Genomic DNA, 24664 nt, shown 5'->3' on the forward strand with positions numbered 1-24664 from the left:
TTTGTAGGATTCATGAAAGTCTGTAGGACTCATGGAGGTCTGTAGGATTCGTCAAAGTCTGTAGGATTCATTAACATCTGTAGGATTCATGGAGGTTTGTAGGATTCATGAAAGTCTTTAGGATTCATGGAGGTTTGTAGGATTCGTCAAAGTCTGTAGGATTCATTAACATCTGTAGGATTCATGGAGGTCTGTAAGACTCATGAAAGTCTGTAGGATTCATGGAGGTTTGTAGGATTCATGAAAGTCTGTAGGACTCATGGAGGTCTGTAGGATTCATGAAAGTCTGTAGGATTCGTCAAAGTCTGTAGGATTCATTAACATCTGTAGGATTCATGGAGGTCTGTAAGATTCATGAAAGTCTTTAGGATTCATGGAGGTTTGTAGGATTCATGAAAGTCTGTAAGACTCATGGAGGTCTGTAGGATTCATTAACATCTGTAGGATTCATGGAGGTCTGTAGGACTCATGAAAGTCTGTAGGATTCATGGAGGTCTGTAGGATTCATGAAAGTCTGTAGGATTCATGGAGGTCTGTAGGATTCATGAAAGTCTGTAGGACTCATGGAGGTCTGTAGGACTCATGAAAGTCTGTAGGACTCATGGAGGTCTGTAGGACTCATGAAAGTCTGTAGGATTCATGGAGGTCTGTAGGATTCATGAAAGTCTGTAGGACTCATGGAGGTCTGTAGGATTCATGAAAGTCTGTAGGACTCATGGAGGTCTGTAGGACTCATGAAAGTCTGTAGGATTCATGGAGGTCTGTAGGATTCATGGAGGTCTGTAGGATTCATGAAAGTCTGTAGGATTCATGGAGGTCTGTAGGATTCATGGAGGTCTGTAGGACTCATGAAAGTCTGTAGGATTCGTCAAAGTCTGTAGGATTCATTAACATCTGTAGGATTCATAAAGTGTAGAATTCATTACCGTCTGTAGGATTCATTAAGTCTGCAGGATTCATGAATAAGTATATTTTATCTGTTAATTGCAGCTTTGTTTTGGAATACTTCAAATTCATGAGGAGAACCTCGGGAAGAACAGTTGGTGAAAGCATTGAGGCTCTGAAGAAATCTGTAGGATTCATGGAGGTCTGAAAAAGTACATTTCCATTCAAAAGTTTCTCTGTCGGAGGATTTATAAACCTTTGATGCATTAATTATTATTTTTTAAATCTCTGCACATTCAACTCCGATTTAAAACAAACCCCCACCAGGGATGTTCTCGCCACTTCTCCTGGATCTCATCCTGCACCACAAACACAGGAACTCTGCAACATGGTCTGTTTGGTCCGGATCTGACCTGAAACATGCACAGAGATCAAACTCAAAACCATTAAATGGTAGTAAAAGTAAAAGATATAATCCACGCTTAGTTCGATTACTAAATGTAATATTTACTGCTAAACCAAGTAATTATCTTAATGTGGCAAGACGAGGTGAGGGTTAAAGGAAATCGTTACATTATAATACGTGCACGAAGGAAACAAGTGAGTCTCTGCACTTCATTTCGCAAGCAAGATGGAGCCGCTCCATTCCAGGTAGGTTTTACCTTATTATTATCTACATTATTATCTAATTTTGTATCTATGTATTTATTTATTTAATTATCTATATAATTATTTATGTATTTATCTATATAATACTTTATCTACTTATCTATATATAATCATTTATGTTTTTATCTAGATATATAATTATTTATGTATTTATCTATATAATAATTTATGTATTTATCTATATATAGTTATTTATGTTTTTATCTAGATATATAATTATTTATGTATTCATCTATATAATATTTTTGTATTTATCTATATATATAATTATTTATGTATTTATCTATATAATATTTATGTATTTATCTATCTATATAATATTTATGTATTTATCTATCTATATAATTATTTATCTATATATAATTATTTATGTATTCAGCTATATAATATTTATGTATTTATCTATCTATATAATTATTTATGTATTTATTTATCTATATAATTATTTATTTATTTATCTATCTATATAATTATTTATGTATTTATCTATATATATATAATTATTTATGTATTCATCTATATAATGATTTATGTATTTATCTATCTGAATAATTATTTATGTATTTATCTATATATAATTATTTATGTATTTATCAATCTATGTACTTAATTATTTATGTATGTATTTATCTTTGTATGTATGTATGTAATTAGTTATACACGAATGGAAATAATTCAGAGGATTCACAATGAACGTGCGTGCGCGTGCATGTGTGCCTGTGAGAATCAAAGTGTGTCGAGGACACACACAGACCACGTGTATAAGAAAGTCCAGAGTAGACAGTACTTTGTGAGGAGGATCCTATCTTCTCACATCTGCATCCATCAGAGTCAAGGTTGAAGTTTCAGCGGATTCTCAATGGACGAGTTATGTTTTCTTAGATCCACCAGAGGGCGCTCTAAGAAGAAGAAATCACACCCGGATGTCCACCTGCGCCGTCACAGTCACGTGACCAAACGAGCTGATGCTCCAGCTTGAACAACATTGAAGATGAAAACTTCCAACATGCTCATGACCCTGGCTTACTGGGACATCTGCGGGTGAGAACGTTGACTTTCTACACAACTACAGCAGCTGAGAACCATGTTGTGACTTAAACTCATATTAATGACGAAACTAGCGTTTATTAAAAGTCGTGATTCTATTTTCTTGAACTTTTATATTCATTCACTTTTGTCCTGAAGTTTGTTTGTAAATAAAACAATAGAACTGAGTCTTTCTCGTTCATGTGTTGAATTAAAGTAACTTTCAGTAAAACTCTACTTGTTGTTGAAGCTAAAGCTAATGCTAAGAAGCGCACCTGACACTGATGAGGTCAAAGGTCAGAAGCACATCATCCACACATGCGCAGAAGGTCGACTATTGTAAGGGAGAAGTTTATACATAATTTAAGGTTTAAAGTTAGAAATATGTTTCAAGGGTTTTACTTTTACGTTTCTTCACTTTATCGCCTTTAAATGTTTTTAAATCGTAAATTAAGTTTTGCAAATAAACGTGAATAAAATAAATGCTCAGATATGATCATATGTTACAACAATAAAAGTGATGTAAACAAATCCAATAAACTGAATTAGTTTTCTGTCGCGATCCTAAAATTTGGATCATTTGATCCATTAAACATTATTTAAAGTTAGTAAAGTGTTTAACATTGTTACGACCTAAACTAAACTTGTGTCATATACTGTATATATCTGTGTTATTTATCATTGATCGCCATGAAGTCATTTTCATTTATTTAACCTTCATTTAACTTGTATTAAACTCACTGTTTAGTGAATTAAAGCAGATTCTAGTGATGACAGGCGTCGTCTGAATCTTCCCCATTTTTTTTATTTTGCTTCAATAAATTAATTTCAATGTATAGTGAATATTTATTGTCTTATAAATCTTATTAATATTTTTATATTTTACTTTCAAGATTAAGAATACATTGATCGCATTATTATGTAATACAAAATAATTTGATTCAAAAATTTTTTTTTTAATGAATGAATGAAAAGATGTTGAAACTATTGAAATACTTCCTTGTTGTTACGTGTCAATGCCGTTTGAGGGCGCTGTTGTTACTAAAGGCCTCGGAGCAGTATTTAAATGAAAAGCGAACAACAAACTCTAGAAACACAGACTTTGATTTAATGTGCTTTTGGTCCATGTTTTTTTGTTTCCCTCGTTTAAATAAATATCTTGAAACTATTGAAATAGTTGAAGTCTATAGGTATGTCGTGGCCAGTCGATGAAGCCTTCAGTCGTCTGACCTCCCGTCCTGGGATGATGTTAGCTAGTGCTACTAGCACCAGTTTTGAGGACAAAAGGATAACATGATCAAAGGTTTGGTAACAAACCTCTTAAAGTTGTGTCTTAGAAACATCTGAATGTATTGAGACTTATTAGATTCTGTTGTTGTGTAGTTTCACTGATTGTTCTTCTCTTTAGTCTCCTGCTGGCTCAGCTCGTCCGCCCCCTGCTGGAGTTCACTGGTACTTGGAAGAAGTAGAAGAAGAGCAGAAGTCCAACTGTGGAGAAGATTGTGGAACATATGTGACGAAGATTGAACCTTCAAGGTCATCATGAGATCCATCGCTTGCTAACACCACCTGTGAGTGTCTTCAGTCGTCCATGAACTCTGGTTTGGTCCTAATGTCTCTTTTCTGAACAGGTGGTGAGACTGAAGAGAAGGTGTGCGAGGACATGATGGAGAAGCAGGTGATGGACTTGAGGAACATCTAGGTGAGGATGAGCTCCTGTGACTGTTGTATTTTTGTGACATCCTATGTTCTCCACCCAGGACCTGCTGCATGGAGAACCTGAGGAGTCTTCATGCTTTTCTTCAACTTCCTGGGCGACAGGAAGTGGTTGGATGAAGATCAAGTGTTCCTCACTTGATCTTCATCCAACCACTTCCTGTTGGGGAGGAGGAGCCATAGTGGGGTCCGCAGAGGGGAGAGGAGAGACCAATTTTTGATGCCATAGTTTTAGAGATTTTCCATATGCAAAATAAAAGTATAACCCCCTCCTTTTGCTCTCTTGATGTTTCGGGGGAGGACACGGCCCTACTACCCCGGATTCGCGCCCGGTCTGGTTTGCTCCAGCTCCCTGAGTGAAGGGTGGGATTCGAACCCTGAGCTTGTGAGGCTCAGAGAACCGCCAGTCGGTTGATCTCACCACTACACTAGATCACCTTCACAGCTAATATTTTGGTTTTGTTCTATTTGACCTTCACTCTCGGTCAAAATCTCAAAACTAAGGTAGCAGCTGGGGCTTGAACCCATGACCTCTGGTTGTTCATGCAGAGAGTGTGACCACTGGACTAGATCACCTTCCCAGCAAATGTTTTGGTTTTGTTCTATTTGACATTCACTCTAAGTCAAAATCTCAAAACTGAGGGAGCAGCTGGGGCTTGAACCCATGACTTCTGGTTGTTCATGCAGAGAGTCTGACCACTACACTAGATCACCTTCACAGCAAATATTTTGTTTTTGTTTTATATAACCTTTACTCTTAGTCAAAATCTCAAGACTAAATACAGAGTTGGGTATTGAACCCAAGACCTCTGGATGTCAATGCATAGAGTCTGACCACTACACTAGATCACCTTCACACTGATTTATTTTTCGTTTCGTTTTATTTGACCTTCACTCTCAGTCAAAATCTCAAGACTAAAAAAAACAATCAGGCCTTGAACTCAATACCTTTGGTTGTCTATGCAGAGAGTGCTACCACTACACTAGATCACCTTAAAAGCAGTTATTTTGGTTTTGTTTTATTTGACCTTCACTCTAATTCAAAATCTCAAGACTTAAGACATAGTTGGGCATTGAACCCAAGACCTCTGGATGTCAATGCAGAGAGTCTGACCACTACACTAGATTACATTCACACTGATTTTTTTTCATTTTGTTTTATTTGACCTTCACTTTCAGCCAAAATCTCAAGACTTAAGACACAGTTGGGTATTGAATGCAAGACCTCTGGATGTCAATGCAGAGAGTCTGACCACTACACTAGATCACCTTCACAGCAAATATTTTGTTTTCGTTTTATTTGACCTTCACTCAAGGCCAAAATCTCGACTAAAACATAGTTGGCATAGAACCCAAGACCTCTGGATGTGAATGCAGAGAGTCTCACAACTACACTTGATCACAATGATTTGTTTTCGTTTTGTTTTATTTGACCTTCACTCTCAGCCAAAATCTCAAGACAGGCCTTGAACCCAAGACCTCTGAATGTTGATACAGAAAGTTTGACTGCTGTACTAGATCACCTTCAAAATACATTTTTATTATTATTTTTTTTATTTGACCTTCATTCTAAGTGAAAATCTCAAGAAATAGATGAGCATTGAACCCAAGACCTCTGGATGCCCATGCAGCGAGTCTGACCGCTACACCAGATCACCTTCACAGCAAATATTGTGGTTAGGATTTATTTGACCTTCACTCTGATTTAAAAATAGGTCACTGGCAGAGCAGGAGCGTCTGCGAGTGTCCTCAGTGCAGACAGAGCTTCGAACCGAGACCTGTCCTGCAGAAGAACATCCTGTTGGCCGAGCTAGTGGAGGAGCTGAAGATGAAACAAGCAGCTGAGGACCTCTGCTCTGCTGGACCTGAAGATGTGGCCTGTGACTTCTGCACTGGGAGGAAGATGAAAGCCCTCAAGTCCTGTCTGGTGTGTCTGGTCTCCTACTGTCAGGAACGTCTTTAGCCTCATCTAGAATCTCTGGCCTTCAGGAGACACAAGCTGGTCCAGCCGTCCAAGCAGCTGCAGGAGATGATCTGCTCTGAACACAAGGAGGAGAAGATGTTCTGTCGTTCTGATCAGCAGCTCATCTGTCATCTCTGTGCTGTGGACCAGCACAAAGATCATGACATCGTCTCGGCTGCAGCAGAGAGGAGGGAGAGAGAGAAAGACGTGGATCAGAGTCGAGGAAGGATCCAGAAGAAGATCCAGAACAGAGAGACGGAAGTGAAGTCGCTTCAGCAGGAGCAGGAGAACATCAGCGTCTCTGCTGATGAAGCAGTGGAGACAAGTCATGAGACCCTCAACCAGATGATCCAGATCCTCCAGAGAACATACTCTGATGTGGAACAGCAGGTCAGATCTCTGCAGGAGACTGAAGCTGCTCGAGTCCGAGGACTTCAGGAGCAGCGGGAGCAGGAGATTTCTGAGCTGAAGAAGAAAGAAGCTGAGCTGCAGCAGCTGTTACTCACCGACAGTCACATCATCTTCCTGCAGAACTGGACCTCACTCTCAGAGGTCAGTGAAGACACAACCTCACTCTCAGAGGTCAGTGAAGACACGACCTCACTCTCAGAGGTCAGTGAAGACACAACCTCCTCCATGACCCTTGAGCAAACTCAACGCCACTTTGAGGAAGTGACAGCAGACCTTCTGAGAGACACATGGACCAACATCTCACTGATGATCCATCCAGAGAGAGAGCAGTTCCTCACACACTCACAGGACATCACTCTGGATCCAAACACTGCACAGTCATGGTTGATGTTGTCTGAAGGAAACAAGAAAGTGACAAACATCGAAGAATATCAGCCTCGTCCTGATCATCCAGACAGATTCAATTTTTTTCCTCAGGTCTTGAGTCAAGAGTCTCTGACTGGACGTTGTTACTGGGAGGTGAAGATAAGAGGATATGGTGAAGTAGCAGTTTCATACAAGAACATCAGCAGATCAGGAGATGAAAGTAGATTTGGATTAAATGACAAATCCTGGAGTTTATATTGTTACGACTCTGGTTGTTCATTTACACACAACGACATCATCACTTTCATCTCCAGTGCCAGACCCTCCACAGTGGGGGTCTACCTGGATCACTCTGCAGGTCTTCTATCCTTCTACAGTGTCTCTGAGACCATGACTCTCCTCCACACAGTCCAGACCAGGTTCACTGAGCCTCTTCATGCTGGAGTCAGGGTTTGGTCCTCGTGTGAGTTTGTGAAGCTGAAGTAGACGACAGTGAGATCGTGTCTCCAGGTTCAATGTTTGGATGAAAGTCTCTGAGAACGTTTGTTGTTTGTGCTGCAGTGAAGACACAGTGACGTCATGTGACTCGACTTGATCCGATTCTCTGGGATTTGATTCTCGCTCACGATGACGAGTCTTCTTTAAATCTTCTCCACTGAACACGTTCATGATGGATCTGGTGTTTCTCCTTCTCTGACGAGTCAAACCTGTCAATCATGAGAAGATAACTTTGACCTTTGAACTGATCACGTTCAATCTTGTTGATGACAAATAATTACTTACTTACACACACACACACACACACACACACACACACACACACACACACACACACACACACAAAAATCTTTACAGAAAGACATCAACATGTAACAAATATGTTTTATTGTAAATGATGTTCGTCAAACTCATTTTATTTCTGGTTGCTTTTCTATTTTATTTTCGTTTTGAGTATCGATTACTTTATGTTTCAGACGTTCGGGCTCTGTTTTCTTTTCAATTGACATATTTTGTTACAGTTTGATTCAAAATGTTTAGCATGAAAAATGATTTCTGGTGGTTGTTTTGACTGAGAGTGAAGGTCAAATAAAACAAAACCAAAATGACTGCTGTGAAGGTGATCTAGTGTAGTGGTGAGATCAACCGACTGGCGGCCAGCCTCTCGGTATTGACATCCAGAGGTCTTGGGTTCAATGCTCAACTATTTCTTGAGATTTTCACTTAGAATGAAGGTCAAATAAAAAAAAAAAATAATAAAAATTTGCTTTGAAGGTGACTCTCTGCATTCACATCCAGAGGTCTTGGGTTCTATGCCAACTATGTTTTAGTCGAGATGTTGGCTTAGAATGAAGGTCAAATAAAACAAAAACAAAAAGAACAGTGTCAAGGTGATCTAGTGTAGTGGTCAGACTCTCTGCATTGACATCCAGAGGTCTTGGGTTCAATGCCCAACTATGTCTTAAGTCTTGAGATTTGGGCTGAAAGTGAAGGTCAAATAAAACAAAATGAAAAAAATCAGTGTGAAGGTGATCTAGTGTAGTGGTCAGACTCTATGCATTGACATCCGGAGGTCTTGGGTTCAATACCCAACTATGTATTTAGTCTTGAGATTTTGGCTTAGAGTAAAGGTCAAATTAAACAAAACGAAAAAAAATCAGTGTGAAGGTGATCTAGTGTAGTGGTCAGACTCCATGCATTGACATCCAGAGGTCTTGGGTTCAATGCCCAACTATGTCTTAAGTCTTGCGATTTTGAATTAGAGTGAAGGTCATATAAAACAAAACCAAAATGACTGCTGTGAAGGTGATCTAGTGTAGTGGTAGCACTCTCTGCATAGACAACCAAAGGTATTGGGTTCAAGGCCTGGTTCTATTTTTAGTCTTCAGATTTTTGACTGAGAGTGAAGGTCAAATAAAACAAAAACAAAATATTTGCTGTGAAGGTGATCTAGTCTAGTGGTCAGACTCTCTGCAACTAACAACCACAGGTCATGGGTTCAAGCCCCAGCTGCTACCTAAGTTTTGAGATTTTGACCGAGAGTGAAGGTCAAATAGAACAAAACCAAAATAATAGCTGTGAAGGTGATCTAGTCCAGTGGTCAGACTCTCTGCATGAACAACCAGAAGTCATGGGTTCAAGCCCCAGCTGCTACCTTAGTTTTGAGATTTTGACTGCGAGTGAAGGTTAAATAGAACAAAACCAAAATAATAGCTGTGAAGGTGATCTAGTCCAGTGGTTGGACTCTCTGCGTGAACAACCAGAGGTCATGGGTTCAAGCCCCAGCTGCTACCTTAGTTTTGAGATTTTGACCGAGAGTGAAGGTCAAATAGAACAAAACCAAAATATTAGCTGTGAAGGTGATCTAGTGTAGTGGTGAGATCAACCGACTGGCGGTTCTCTGAGCCTCACAAGCTCAGGGTTCGAATCCCACCCTTCACTCAGGGAGCTGGAGCAAACCAGACCGGGCGCGAATCCGGGGTAGTAGGGCCGTGTCCTCCCCCGAAACATCAAGAGAGCAAAAGGAGGGGGTTATACTTTTATTTTGCATATGGAAAATCTCAAACTATGGCATCAAAAATTGGTCTCTCCTCCCCCCTCTGCAGACCCCACTATGGCCCCTCCTCCCCAACAGGAAGTGGTTGGATGAAGATCAAGTGTTCCTCACTTGATCTTCATCCAACCACTTCCTGTCACCCAGGAAGTTGAAGAAAAGCATGAAGACTCCTCAGGTTCTCCATGCAGCAGGTCCTGGGTGGAGAACATAGGATGTCACAAAAATACAACAGTCACAGGAGCTCATCCTCACCTAGATGTTCCTCAAGTCCATCACATGCTTCTCCATCATGTCCTCGCACACCTTCTCTTCAGTCTCACCACCTGTTCAGAAAAGAGACATTAGGACCAAACCAGAGTTCATGGACGACTGAAGACACTCACAGGTGGTGTTAGCAAGGGATGGATCTCATGACGACCTTGAAGGTTCAATCTTCGTCACATATGTTCAACAATCTTCTCCACAGTTGGACTTCTTCTCTTCGTACCCAGTACCAGTGAACTCCAGCAGGGGGCGGACGAGCTGAGCCAGCTGGGGACTAAAGATAAGAACAATCAATAAAACTACACAACAACAGATTCTACTGTGAAGAGTTGAAATACATTAAAGGTTCAGAATGATGGAGGAAAATATTCAGTGTTTGTCATTTTCCTCCGGAGTTCATGATTCAAATAATTTATTTTCATCATCACTTGAACGATTAAACATGTCATGAACTTTCATGTGTAGATGTTTCTAAGACACCGTGAACACAACTTTACGAGCTTTGTTACCAAACCTTTTATCATATTAATTATCACAGTTTTGTTCAAACAAATTAACAATTAATACAAAAATGTACATAGAAATAAAGTAAAAAAAAAGTTATACAATTACTTCATTTGTTTGACTGATTTAAATCATCAATATTATAATCTTAAAACCTATATAAAATAAACTTAGATTTTTCTGTAATACTTTGTATTTATGAACAGATCTGAGCTGGAATTATAGACTTAAATCAAAACTTTCGGGATTTAAAGGGAATAAAAATGTATCTTTTCTGCAGGGATTAAGTCATAAAACATCTTGTATTCAATTTAAATCAATGTCTGCGTTTCTTTTGACGATTGACTTTGTTGTTCGCTTCTCGTTTAAATGCAGCTCCGAGACCTTAAGTAACAACAGCGCCCTCAAGCGGCATTGACACGTAACAAAAAGCAAATAGTGCATTTTAATATGTTCATTCGTGTTCATTCATTAATAAAAATTAATGCTGAGATAAACATCAGAAACTATTCTTTAACAATAAAATAGTTTTGTAATACAATAATAAAACATAAAAAACATGATTTGTTATTTTTAGGAGCAAATTTAGATAAATCCATTTATTTTATTTCTATATTATCTTTTTTGTTCATGTGGGTCTTTGTTTAATAAGTTATAAATAAACCTCTCATTCTGTATAACTATTGAATGAATATGTTGTTTTAATCTTTAATAAAGGAAAGTAAATACATTTATGTTCCAAGTGTTCAAATTAAATATTTAGTTTAAATAAACACTGTTTGACAGATTTAAGGGTGGATTTAAAAAAAATGTAAAAACTGTAAACAAAAGGAAAATTTAAACATTAAATAGATAAGTTTGAAACTTTCCCTTGAAAAACTTTTTACAATAGTTTACGTTCTGACCTTTGACCTCATCAGTGTCAGGTGTTCTTCTTAGCATTAGCTTTAGCTTCAACAACAAGTAGAGTTTTACTGAAAGTGACTTTAATTCAACACATGCATGAACGAGAAAGACTCAGTTCTATTGTTTTATTTACAAACAAACTTCAGGACAAAAGTGAATGAATATAAAAGTTCAATAAAATAGAATCACGACTTTTAATAAACGCTAGTTTCGTCATTAATATGAGTTTAAGTCACAACATGGTTCTCAGCTGCTGTAGTTGTGTAGAAAGTCAACGTTCTCACCCGCAGATGTCCCAGTAAGCCAGGGTCATGAGCATGTTGGAAGTTTTCATCTTCAATGTTGTTCAAGCTGGAGCATCAGCTCGTTTGGTCACGTGACTGTGACGGCGCAGGTGGGAGGAGCTAACCGGACAAAATTCCGATCGTGATGTCTTGGACTTAGAGCGCCCTCTGGTGGCCCCGGGGTGGATCTGACTGTATTAACGAGGGCCTTAAGGTGTGACTTTTCTAACTTGTAATTTTTCTAAAGAAACCTTTGTGTTTTCTTCCTGATTTTAAATCATATTTCTGACCGAGATGAATTTTAAAATAAATATTACACAATAAAAATAACAACTTTGCTTTATTTTAAGATGTCACTTAATCTGGTCTGAGCTCAGTATTTAAGTAAAGAAGAGTCTCAAACTTATTTAAATATTCATCTGACCCTGGGGGGTTCATGTGTGCACGGGTCAAAGGTCAAGTCTTCTGTGAGCAGCTTCACAACATTATCAGAGAACTCGTCTCTGGACCGGCCGGTGCCACTCAGCAGCACGGGCAGCAGGTCCGGGTGGGGCGGCGGGTCGTAGCCGGCGGGACAGTGGAGCTCGTTGAGGGTGAACCAGACCAGGTCCGGGTTCAGCCGGGTCAAGATCCGGAACAAGCTGCGGTTGACGGACAGCGTGTCAAACTCTGACGATCACGACAGGCACCGAGACTCACCTGAGACACGCGTCCTGCAGGCCCGCCGGCTGTCTGCTGCTCAGGTAGGGCAGACAGGTCTCACACACCTGCTCCAGGTCTGACTCACCTGTGTGAGAGAAAACGTTTACTTGTCAATAATAAATGTTGAGACGCAATGGCGCCCTCTGGTGGTGACATCACGTGACTACACCCACCGAGGTCCAGTTTCTGGCAGAGCGAGCCGAGTCCCTGCAGAACCGCCAGCTGCAGCTTGTAGGCCAGCGTTTGTGTGTAGACGGGTCCGGCTCTGGCGCTGACCGGAGCCTGCTGGACCAGAGAGCGGCTCAGTCTGGGCAGAATCTCTCTGGACACCCGTCTCCGCAGGAAGTCGCCGCACGTGTCCCCCAGCGTGCACAGAACCTGCGGGTCAGAGGTCGGTCAGGGATCCGGACTCGCAACTGTGGAGTGAAAACCTTGCGTGTCTGGACTCACCCTGAAGGCTCTCAGGGTCGCCAGAGGGTCGTCGGCGGTCAGTCTGAGCAGCAGCGCGGGCCAGCAGCGGTGAACCAACGGCAGCAGCTCGTCTTCCTTCTGGCTCAAGAGGCGCGAGCACAACTCCAGCACGTCCAGAACCTGCAGGTCAGAGGTCCAGAACCTTTATAGTTATTAATATTTGTTTTTTTTAAGAATATGTGTGTATTCTTTCATCATCTTAAACTTAGAGCTCCCCCTAGTGGCTGACCTTGAGTCGCACTCTCAGGTCGGAGTCGGACAGAAGGTGGACGCAGCGCTCCAGCACGTCCTTGGTGACACTGAGGTGAAGAGGAAGCTCTTTCTTATCATCATCATCATCATCCTCGGGAGGAAGATCTGGAGGAGAAGTCTCTGCGGAGACGAACAGTGAAGCTCAATCAATAACTGTGACCCTCCACAAGAGGGCGCCAAGAAACGCACGAAATGATCTTGAAGATTAAAATTAAAATGTGGGAATTTGTCGTTTTTTAAAAATTGCAATATTTAAAATAATACTATTTGACAGTCAAAATATTTGGAAAACGTAACATTTTAAATTAATGTTCTACATTTTACCATTGTAATTAAAAGATTACAATTTACAAAATATTTAATTTAAAACATTCGTTTTTGAATAAGAATACAAGGTAAGGTAGAACTTTTCATAAAAAATATAAATCAAAATAAGAATAAGAACAAGAATATCAGACTGTGTTCATTTTGAAATTTTCTAAACATTTGAATAAAGAAAACAAACAGATTCAAACTTTCAATAACTAAATAATTGAATTCAATAAACAAATACAAATATTACCACTGATATACTTCCATACTTCTTACCGACAGCTTGGTCTTCACCGTCCACCCAGAGACCCTCAGACAGATCCTTCTGCTGCTGATGCTCCAGCAGGAACTGACGCACGTCAAAGTCATCTGTGGAGGCGACAGCGTCTCTGGAGGGAGTGAGACGGGGGGAGGAGGGGAACCAACGAGCTAGGAAGAGGAGAAGAAGAAGAACAAGAAGGAGAAGAAGGAGGAGGAGGATGAGGAGGAGGAGGAGGAGGAGGAGGAGGAGGAGGAAGAAAGAAGAACAAGGAGTATAATAAGAAGAAGGAGGAGGAGGAGGAGCAGGAGGAGGAAGAGAGGAAGAAAGAAGAAGGATGAGGAGGAGGAGGAGGAGGAAGAAGAAGAAGAAAAAGAAGAAGAAGAAGAAAGAAGAAGAAAGAGGAAGAAGAAGAAAGAAGAAGAAAGAGGAAGAAGAAGAAAGAAGAAAGAGGAGGAGGAGGGGGAGGGGGAGGAGGAGGAAGGAGAAAGAATGAGAATAATAATAAGAAGGAGGAGCAGGAGAAGGAGGAAGAAGAAGAAGAAAGCGGAAGGAGGAGGAGGAAGAAGAGGAGGAGGAAGAGGAGGAAGAAGAAAGAAGAAGGAGGAGGAGGAGGAGCAGGAGGAAGAGGAAGAAGAAAGGAGGAGGAAGAGGAGGAGGAAGAGGAGGAAGAAGAAAGAAGAAGAAGGAGGAGGAAGAAGAAAGAAGAAGAAGAAGGAGGAGGAGCAGGAGGAAGAAGAAGAAAGGAGGAGGAAGAGGAGGAAGAAGAAAGAAGAAGAGGAAGGAGGAGGAGGAAGAAGAGGAGGAGGAAGAGGAGGAAGAAGAAAGAAGAAGAAGAAGAAGGAGGAGGAGGAGGAGGAGCAGGAGGAAGAAGAAGAAGAAAGGAGGAGGAAGAGGAAGAGGAAGAGGAGGAGAGAAAACGCATGAAATCATCTGAAGATTGAAAATATTATATAGATATATTCTCACATCACTCATATACCTCCGTAGTTTACACATACAACTCATAAGAAAATATTCATCTTAGATAAAACCATTATTTGTATTATTCCATCTTTGATGGTCGACATATTTGAAACATGTTGATCCGTGAGATACGTTGGACACACTGACCCAGAGCCTCCATGAGTGACAGCATTACGGAGCAGAACATCGGCGTCGAGCTCTCGTAGCTCACGTCCAGCGCCGTCAGCACGTCCCGCACCACGTCGCCCACCAGGGGGAGCAGTCTGCCGTCCGAGTGCTTCAGCATGACGGTCAACACCCGGGGCGCCTGGACGAGTCGGAGCAGAGGTTACCGTCTCACTTCATGAGAGGTCGGCGGGGGTCAGCGGGGGTCACCTCGGGGTGCCGCCTGAGCCTCTGCAGGTTGAGCGACACGTCGTTGAGCAGGTAGTCGCAGTTGAGGTTGATCATCTGGGTCAGCGTCTCGTACCCGCAGGCCCGGCTCACGTCCCACATGCAGCTCAGCGCCGCCTGGCTGACCAGCAGCGTGTCCTCGCCGGCCTTCTCCAGCACCGGGTAGAGTGATGTCATCAGCAGGGGACGGAAGTCCAGGCCCAGAGCCTGAGCGCAGCAGGAGACGCCTTCCAGCTGCAGACACAGCTGCCAGATGTTGCTGTTCAGCTGCAGCAGACACCCGGACGGAGAGGAGGAGGAGGAGGAGGAGGAGGAGGAGGAGGAGGAGGAGGAGGAGGAGGATGGGAGGACCTGGAGAGGACCTGCTGGAGTGTCGGAGATGGAGAGTCTCGCGGAGCTGAGGAACTGAGGGGAGACAACGAGATTCATCATATTTTGGCTTGAGGGCTCGACTGTATGTGTGTTGCCCTTGGGAGGTCAAAGGTCATGTAGAAACTATCCATTTTATTTGGGATTTATTTCCATTACCAGTCTCTAAATATCTTGATTTTAATGCATCATCATCAAACATTTTTTTCCATTCATGTTATCTTCAAATAAGTTGCCAGGCTCACCAGCTTGTCCCGGGGGTCCTTCCCTCTGTCCTGGACGGCCGTGGGCAGCTGCCAGTTGTTCTCGCTGACGTACTCCTCCAGGATCATCTGCACCACCGTGCTCAGGTCCTCCGCTGGGGTCGAGGGTCTGACGCCCTCCGCCGCCACGGCGAGTCCCGCCGCGCCCCTGACTAGCTGGTTCAGAACCATGGCCGCCTGCTTCCTGTACGAGGAGGACTGTCGGTACAAGTCCAGGAAGTGGTCACTGAGCAGGTAGATGTTGCCGTAGTAACCTGGGGGAGAGATGATCATGTGACAGAAGCCGAGGCTATGAATTAAAAGTCATTTTATTTTAAAAAAAATGTGTTTTTTAAATAAGAAAATGAAACTATTAGTATAAAATATTTAATAATTTTAAAGATATTTGAATTATTTAAATTAAATAATGAAAAAATTCAACCTTCAAATACAAAAAATATTCAATCTAATTACTTTTTAGATGATTTAATGCTTAAAAATACAACATTTTATTTGAAATGCTAAATTCAATTGTTAAATCTTCTCATTATTTGGCAGAAACCCTCACCAAGCGTGCGACAGACCTCCATGAGCACAGAGAAGATCTTGTGGTCGGTGAAGAGCAGGAAGTTCTTCTTCTGTGTTTGAGCGAAGGAGAAGTCTGAGGCGCCGTCTTCGATCGCCCTGAAACTTCTCTCCTCGACAATCCGCACGTCCTTCACGTCCAGCTCCAGCACCTGCATCAGGGCTTTGGAGATCCTCTCCAGATGTGCGGCCGAGTTCAGGACCAGCGACACCTGCGGGCCGAGGATCTTCAGGTAACCCAGCAGGCTGTTGAGGACGAAGAGCTTCTTCTGGTCGTCGGAGGTCCGCATCAGTCGCGGCAGTGAGGTGCACAGAGAGTGGAGGTTCTCAGAGAGGACGTCTGTGAAGGTCCGGCTCCTCCAGGACACGTCTCTGAGGGCGTCCTCGCAGCGCTGTCTCACCCGGGACTCCTCGTCGTTGACGCCCCCCACCAGAGCCTCCAGCAGAAGACCCGCACACTCGCCCAGCGACCCCTCGCAGCCGCGCAGCAGACGCTCCGCCAGCTCCACCGTCTGCAGCCGGACCCTCCAGTGCCGGTGGGCCGAGGTGCAGGAGAGGATCTTCTTGAGCAGCAGAGACAGTTTCTCACACGTGCTCTTCGCCCAGTCCTGAGAGCGTCGGACCACCAGCTGCCCGATCCTGCCGAGGTCCTCCGAGGGAAGCCGACCGGAGTCGCTGGTCTGGAGCTGGACGTCTTCCAGGACCAGACCCACTGAAGCCGACCAGACCTGAGGCCAGAAGAGCAGAGATTGGGACAAAGATTGAATCTGTATCTATATATATATATATATATAGATCTACATCAGTCACATCAGAATATTGAACATGTTTTTATTATGAAATGTTTTTTTTTTTTTAGCATTGAATTACTTTTTGAAATAATTGAATAATTTGAATAGTTTCAAAACAAATCCTTTTATTTCAAATAAGAGTTTCATATTTTAATCGCAATATTCTTTATTTACAGACTTTTAATATAAATTGTTAAAGGTTAACAGTGACAACACTTTTATAGTTAATTAAAAAGGCTACAATATTTATATTGAATTAAGAAAATGTATTTATGAACTAATAATTATTCATTCTGCAAAAGTTTATTAACTTTATTCAATTAAAAACAAATAAGTTCAACCTCTCAATAAACAAATGATTGAATTAAACAAAAATGAATCAAACATTTAAGTATAGAAATTGAATTACATTATTCTATAAAAAATATTTTCAACACTTACAGAAATGATTGAGTTAAATTATTTAAAAAACTATGTCATGCTTAATAAAAAACAAGATTTTGATTAAACCTTTTTAAAGCTTCAATGTTCAATTCAAGGAGCATCATCCAGGCACTGTTTAAGCGTCGCACAGTGTCTTAAATAACAAGGTTATTATAATAAATCCTAATAAATAAAGCTAAATAATCCACTAAACTATTCTGATAACAACCTTCATGGCTCCAACGGTGACGACGTGTCCTTGTCTCAGGTCTCCTGTGATCATCCGGGTCATGGCGGTGGTGACTCCAGGTAAGAAGGAGGCCATGGTGCCTCCTGCTGCACGCCTCTCCTCCGGGGACGACACCAGGTGATCCTGACCACAGTCGCACTCCAGAGACAGAACCATGAGACACCTCAGCGCCGCCGTCTGTACCTCTCGACCCTTCTCCTTCTCCGCCAGACTCAGCAGCAGAGACACGGTGGCGCCGAGACCAGGCAGCATCGCGGGCTCGAATATCTTGAAGAAGATGTCGCCGTAAGCCGCGTGAAGGAGAGCGTCCAGACACCGGAGCACGCTCAGCTTCAGCTCCTCCGACGTCTCCGCTGGCTTCCCGACGTCCGTGCGGCAGCAGACGCACAAGCAGAGCTCCGACATGAGCTCCCGGAGAGTCTCCCAGGTCCGGACGCAAGTCCGCCCCAGCACGTGGGTCATGGCGTCCACGGTCGCCTGGACCAGGTCGTTCCTCTTCGTGGAGCCGGGGGTTTTGAGGACGAAGCGGAGAGGGAAGAGGGTGTATTCCTGGAGCTGCTGCAGAGTGGCGTCGTCAACTTCCTTCAGCTGAGCGGTCAGCGTCGCAACGTTGTCCGCGCTGGGCTGACGGGTCAGCAGGACGCAGGCCGGCCGCAGGTAGGCGAAAGCGATCTTTGGGTCGCTGATCTGAGCCATGGTAGGAGGCATCACAGCGGATCTCTGCGATTGACAAGAACATACTGATGACATGACGTGTAAGAATAGTGAAAATAAATATATAACCAGCACCTTTAAATTGTAAATACACAACATCTGATTAAACTAGCTTTAAAATGCAATCATTACCTTTATATAGTTACCATTCATAGGTTGTGTTATGTAAGAAGACATGTTTGAGCATCTCGAGTTCAAATTTGTTTAAACTCGAGATTTGTTTCGAGTTTGTTTAAATAAGAACGTTTCCATTTCGCTTGGCTTAGTCATACAAACGTCTTACCTGCAAAACTGTGATTGTTCATCGAACTAACGGCGAAACAAAACAAATAAATACAGAACACGAGTTTTCCCACCACTGAAAACAACTGGACCGCTCTGACGTCATCGGCCTGCTGCCGCGGCGCGAATACAAGACGTCATCGGTGGAAGTTGTCAGAATAAAATTGTGTGACAGTTTAATCGTTGCCGTACTTCTTTAATATTGGTTAAATAATGTACAATTAAATATGAAATCAATATGAATTAAATGAAAAAAAAAATTAACAAAAAATAAAAAAATTGCTCGACTTTTGCGATGTATAATTTTGAGCAAGTTTCACAAATACGATTGATATAAGTATTCGAATATAACAGTTAGAATAATAACTTTTTGTAATATTTAAAACACATGAATTAAATGAGGAAATGTAATACAACACAACTCGTTTTATTCTGAAGAAGCTCACCGGAAGTGTCAGTACAGCACGCCACACACCGGTAAACAAGAAGTCAACGTTCATTCTCTTCAAATGCTGATGCTTGTTTTAACTTTAACTGTGAATTTCTTTGACTTTATTCCCAACCAGTGCTGATGAGTTTGGAAGAAACAACATAAGAATACAGGTAAATAAATGCACGATGTGTTACTAGGAGCTAACTGCTAACCACAGCTAGCTTCGTTTCGCTGCATGACCTGAAAATAACAATTAAAAAAGGTGAACATTTGTAATTTAACTCATCAAAACAAGCTATAACCAACACAGTGTTGTGTTGTTATGTGACGAACACCATTTGTGCTTTTGGTAAAATCCCTAATAAATCCTTGTTGTCAAACCTAAACATTGAATATATAACAACTCAACATTAGAAACACTGATGTATTTCAAAACAGGAGGGAGGAAAAAATAATTCTAAAGACATTTACAATAAATTAACGTATTCATTCGATGGATAAAACTTTATTGATCCATTGGGAAATTAATTTTGTTAATAATTAAAATCATGCTTTCACTCGTGCAGCAAAACAAAGGTTATGAGGTCGAGTCCCTGTGCAAGAACAACTTGACAAGTCACCTGACCTCACTTCTAACTTGACAAGTCACCTGACCACACTTCTAACTTGACAAGTTACCTGACCACACTTCTAACTTGACAAGTCACCTGACCACACTTCTAACTTGACAAGTTACCTGACCACACTTCTAACTTGACAAGTCACCTGACCACACTTCTAACTTGACAAGTCACCTGACCACACTTCTAACTTGACAAGTCACCTGACCACACTTCTAACTTGACAAGTCACCTGACCACACTTCTAACTTGACAAGTCACCTGACCACACTTCTAACTTGACAAGTCACCTGACCACACTTCTAACTTGACAAGTCACCTGACCACACTTCTAACTTGACAAGTCACCTGACCACACTTCTAACTTGACAAGTCACCTGACCACACTTCTAACTTGACAAGTCACCTGATCACACTTCTAACTTGACAAGTCACCTGACCACACTTCTAACTTGACAAGTCACCTGACCACACTTCTAACTTGACAAGTCACCTGACCACACTTCTAAACAACACCATCTCCTCACAGGCGTCCACAGCAGCCACAGTCAACATGGACGAGGCGTCGCTGGAGGCTGAGCTCCGCGAGTACGAGGCTCAGCTGCAGCAGGTGGACGCCGCCCTGACCGCAGGCCTGGACCCCTCTCAGACGTCCGATCTGCTCCAACTCAAGGGAGACCTGGCTCAGCTGATAGAACTCACAGAGTCCAGCCTGGTGTCTGTGAAGAAGAGCCTCCTTCTGGCCAGTCTGGAGAACACTGAGGGACTTGTGGGAGCATCTTCCTCTAATGGCTCGGCCTCAGAGCTCTCTTCGTTCTACTCTGGGTTGGACACTAGTGCTGCTAATGATGAAGAGGAGGAGGGAGAGGAAGAAGAAGAAGAAGCAGAGGAAGGAGAAGAAGATAGTCTTAGTGGTTCCAAAGTCCGAGCCCCATTCCGGACATCCTGGGGGACACTAGAGTACCACAATGCTATGGTGGTGGGCTCCGAGCCAGCAGACGGAGATGAAGCTCAAGTCAGAGTTTTGTATCTTTATCCGACTCAGAAGTCGATGAAACCGTGTCCCTTCCACCTGGAGGACAAGTGTCTCTACCAGGACAACTGCAGGTGAGTTGCATCAGCAGCTATTGTCCAGAAGATGGCGCCAAACTAACTAATGAGATCCACGTTGATGAACTGAAGACTCTCGAATAAATAGTTTTTTTACTCTTATTAAACCGATTTAAACCCATTTTTACTTGGATTGTCATTTTGGGGATGGATTTGTGACTGCAGGTTTTCTCACGGCGAGCTGGTCTACGTTTCCGAGCTCCGAGACTTCCTGGAGTGCGACCTCAGTAATCTAGAAGAAGGCTCGTCCTGTCTGGTGCGCCACGATGACGGCATCTGGTACCCGGCCAAAATCACAGGTCGTTGTCTTTTTGTTTGTTCGGCACCAAAATCCCAGAGGGTCGAGTTTAACTGCAGATGTTGTCAATGGAACTCCTGCAGACATGAACGACGCCTCCTACACGGTGAAGTTTGACTCGCTGCTTATGAAGGACGCGCTCGTCGAGGCCGACGCCATCATCCCTCCGCTGAGGGAGGACGACGGCGCCTCTTCCTCCGACTCGGACTCGGAAGACGCGGAGATCAATGTTGCGTACGCTCGCAGTGAGTGAGGAGGAAAAGGAACTTATCCGTGTTATATTTGTCACAACATGCGGAGCAAATGTACGAGTCAGTAGTGGTGTGTATACGTATCAAGCAAGACAATAGGATAATTGTGATACTGTACAGTCAAGGATATACGTGTAGTATTGTCCAGTACTTGACTCTGGTGTTGTGATAGTGTAGTAACAAGTATATATGTGTAGTATTGTCCAGTACTTGACTCTGGTGTTGTGATACTGTAGTAACAAGTATACATGTGTAGTATTGTCCAGTACTTGACTCTGGTGTTGTAATACTGTAGTAGCAAGTATATATGTGTAGTATTGTCCAGTACTTGACTCTGGTGTTGTGATAGTGTAGTAACAAGTATATATGTGTAGTATTGTCCAGTACTTGACTCTGGTGTTGTGATAGTGTAGTAACGAGTATATATGTGTAGTATTGTCCAGTACTTGACTCTGGTGTTGTGATAGTGTAGTAACGAGTATATATGTGTAGTATTGTCCAGTACTTGACTCTGGTGTTGTGATAGTGTAGTAACAAGTATACATGTGTAGTATTGTCCAGTACTTGACTCTGGTGTTGTAATACTGTAGTAGCAAGTATATATGTGTAGTATTGTCCAGTACTTGACTCTGGTGTTGTAGTATTTACAGACCACATGACTCTTGACGAAGTCGTAACTGCTTTCATTTGTTTTCAAACCAAAATATGTCCAAACATCAGCTTTAAAAGCTGCTGGAGTCACTGTATCCTCTCATCCTCAGTCATTGAGTTGTCTGAGGTTTGACCCGAACATGTTTTCCTCTGCAGTGCTTGACGATACCAAAGCTTCAACAGTGGACTTGTCCAGCTTCGGTGGCTGGGAGGCTCACACGCGCGGCATCGGCTCCAAGCTCATGCTGAAGATGGGCTACGAGTACGGCCGAGGTCAGTCCTGCAGGACCACCTGAGAGGGTCTTCACACCTCACTCACGTTGAAGTCATACATGCATTAGAGTTTCCTGACCGTCTTCTGACCGCAGGTTTAGGAAAGACTCAGGAGGGTCGCGTGGAGCCGGTGACGGCGGTGGTGCTTCCTAAACTCAAGTCTCTGGACAAGTGTCTGGAGCAGACGCAGAGGCGCTCGCGGAGCGGCTCGTCCAAGCACGGCACGGAACCGGGTCAGAGGAAGAAGCGGCGCCGGAAGCCACGAGCGGCCAACAACAAGGACCGCTCGACGGTTTTTGACTTCCTCAACAACAAACTGAACACGAGCGCCGCCGCCGCGGGCGCCGCCAGCGAGCCGGCAGTGACCGGAGTGGAGGTGTACAACGGCGGGAAGAGTACCAAGAGGAACCTGAACGTGAGGGTGTTCCAGGCCGCCGAGAGAGTGTCACAGACGGAGCGGGAGATCCAGAAGCTGACGGAGGCTCTCGCCAGACACAACGGAAGGTCAGTGAAGACGGTTGTCTTTTCTATTACTGCTCAACAGCGCCTCCTACCTGCCGCGTCCTCACATCGAACAAACTTGTTTGTCCGACTCTGCGGGTAGTTGCTCAGATTTGTTCTCTGTGCAGGGACGCCAACAGAGTGAATCAGCTGGAGCAGCAGTTGTCGGCGGCGCGGCGCCTGCTGACTCAGCAGAAAGCCCAGGAAGTGTCCATCCAGAGAGAACACAAGAAGGCCGACACACACAAGAAGATGACGGAGTTCTGAATCTTCTCCGTCTCCTCCGAAGTCATCGTCTGCTGCTCTGTATATTTTTACATTTTTTAGCATAATCGTCTCAGCGGGCCGACGCCGAGGCGGACGACGGATCACGACGTTGCTTTTTTTTCACTCACTTTAATTTTAGGATTATTTGAACTTTGTCTGTCTGTACTAAAAACTTTCTAAACTATGAACGTGTTTGTTTTTCTTATCGTGTTCGTCCATCATGAGTTGGAGCCTGTCAACCGTCTGATCAATCATCAATCAATAGTATGATAGTAATGCACGGTCATACTGCCACCTACTGGTGGAATCTATCACACCAGGCTCAATATACAAGATAAAAGATACATAGAGTATTTATAGTCTTTTAAAAGCCTCCATTTTCTACATTTTTAATGATTAAACAAAACTTTTAAGATATTCTTTTAGCAATTTATTTGTATACTAAATTTGAAAAAGGGTTTTTTATTAATTATTTGTTGTGTTGGTTTGTTTTTGGTGTAAAACATACTTTAATAAGTCGATTCTGATCAGATTCTCACAATCTGTTGATTTAAATGTAAGAAAAGTACTTGAATATAAATTAACTATGAGGTTTTAAAGCACGTATAGTGGTAGAGAACTGTTTTGGTTTCTATCTAGTGTATCTTCTAGTATTCTTTTCATCACAGCACTGACCGATAAATTAAACATTAAAGCCTGAAGTACTATTGTGTTTGGAGCTTGTTTTACCTCGAGTTACTGACCGGAGGACACGTGTGTTGATGTTACAGATTCTGTCACCAGGGGGCTCACCTGCTCCACATCTGGGTCTTCAGAAGTGACCCTAAATTTTACTGACCAGCAGAACTTCTGAGCACCATTTTGGATTCCAGCTGTCATCACAAGTTGTGTGGTTCCCCCCCCAGGCTGGAGCGAGAGACTGAATATCTCATCTAAAAGCTATAATAGCTGCCTGAGAGCAGATGGATGGGGCGAGTAAGGGGGGGGTAGAGGGGGTCAACTCGCTCTCGGGGCTCCTGAGTCCAGGATCTGCCGACTGGCAGCACTTTTCGGAATTGCTTCTGGATGCAGGATGGCGGCCGGTTGGTTGGCGTGGAGATGCAGCTTGTGTTGATTTAATAGGCTCCCCTGAGGGAGGGTTGGGGGGGGGGGGTGCACCTCACGCTCTCACTCCACTTATGAGCCTCAGGGTCAAGGCCGCCACCTGTTATTTGTGGGTGTTGAAATTCAGGACAGCTCACTAACCATCAGAACCTCTGAGGACCAGAACCAGCGTATGTGCGTGTGTGTGTGTGTGTGTGTGTGTGTGTGTGTGTGTGTGTGTGTGTGTGTGTGTGTGTCTTCACACAGCAGCTCACGTCTGTCCTCTGCATGGAGGTGGTGGGCGGGGGGTCTAATGTCGCTGATCAGAGGCGGATTATGTGATCAGGGAGGGTTGATGGTGAAATTGATCGGCCCGACAGATGCTTCAGCGACGGACCCGCGTGTCTCGAAGCTCTCGCCCTTTGAACACAACGTATACGACACGTTAACGACAATTCTGTGGCTTTATTTTAACACACGAGTTACACTTTTATTTTCTGTGGAATTCATCGACACAAACGCACGAGACCTCAGACAGTTTTTCTCGTGCCGTTAAACCCAAAGTGGAATATTTTGGATCCATTATATGAAGGTTTTTGTTCAATTTTAAAAAGGCTC

The 24664-nt window shown here is 42.9% G+C and overlaps 2 protein-coding genes, 1 long non-coding RNA gene and 1 pseudogene across 3 annotated transcripts; 3 read left to right on the forward strand and 1 right to left on the reverse strand.

Annotated features, from left to right (window-relative positions):
• Positions 1-2440: 2440 nt before the first annotated feature.
• LOC148059082 (uncharacterized) lies at positions 2441-4364 on the forward strand. Its single transcript, XR_015709483.1, has 3 exons — positions 2441-2595; positions 3989-4151; positions 4212-4364. It is a non-coding gene; the product is annotated as an uncharacterized LOC148059082 (long non-coding RNA).
• A 178-nt stretch (positions 4365-4542) lies between these two features.
• On the forward strand, positions 4543-7522 carry LOC148059083 (tripartite motif-containing protein 16-like; annotated as a pseudogene).
• Positions 7523-11871: 4349 nt separating this feature from the next.
• Positions 11872-18661, reverse strand: tti1 (TELO2 interacting protein 1). The gene is made up of 12 exons (XM_087782221.1): positions 18561-18661; positions 17543-18283; positions 16083-16827; positions 15518-15789; positions 14886-15308; positions 14658-14817; positions 13562-13714; positions 12951-13093; positions 12701-12841; positions 12424-12628; positions 12248-12335; positions 11872-12189 (listed from the first exon to the last, which is right to left on the reverse strand). The coding sequence occupies exons 2-12, from the start codon at positions 18269-18271 to the stop codon at positions 11964-11966; spliced, it is 3285 nt and encodes a 1094-aa protein (XP_087638347.1). The 5' UTR covers positions 18272-18283; positions 18561-18661; the 3' UTR covers positions 11872-11963.
• A 380-nt stretch (positions 18662-19041) lies between these two features.
• zgpat (zinc finger, CCCH-type with G patch domain) lies at positions 19042-23129 on the forward strand. The gene is made up of 7 exons (XM_087781327.1): positions 19042-19162; positions 20142-20719; positions 20888-21021; positions 21104-21265; positions 22079-22195; positions 22291-22699; positions 22825-23129. Exons 2-7 carry the CDS (start codon positions 20166-20168, stop codon positions 22961-22963), a joined length of 1515 nt encoding a protein of 504 aa, XP_087637453.1. The 5' UTR covers positions 19042-19162; positions 20142-20165; the 3' UTR covers positions 22964-23129.
• Positions 23130-24664: the final 1535 nt, after the last annotated feature.

This window comes from Callionymus lyra, chromosome 19, assembly GCF_982586985.1.
Source record: "Callionymus lyra chromosome 19, fCalLyr1.hap1.1, whole genome shotgun sequence".
Lineage (NCBI taxonomy): Eukaryota > Metazoa > Chordata > Actinopteri > Syngnathiformes > Callionymidae > Callionymus > Callionymus lyra.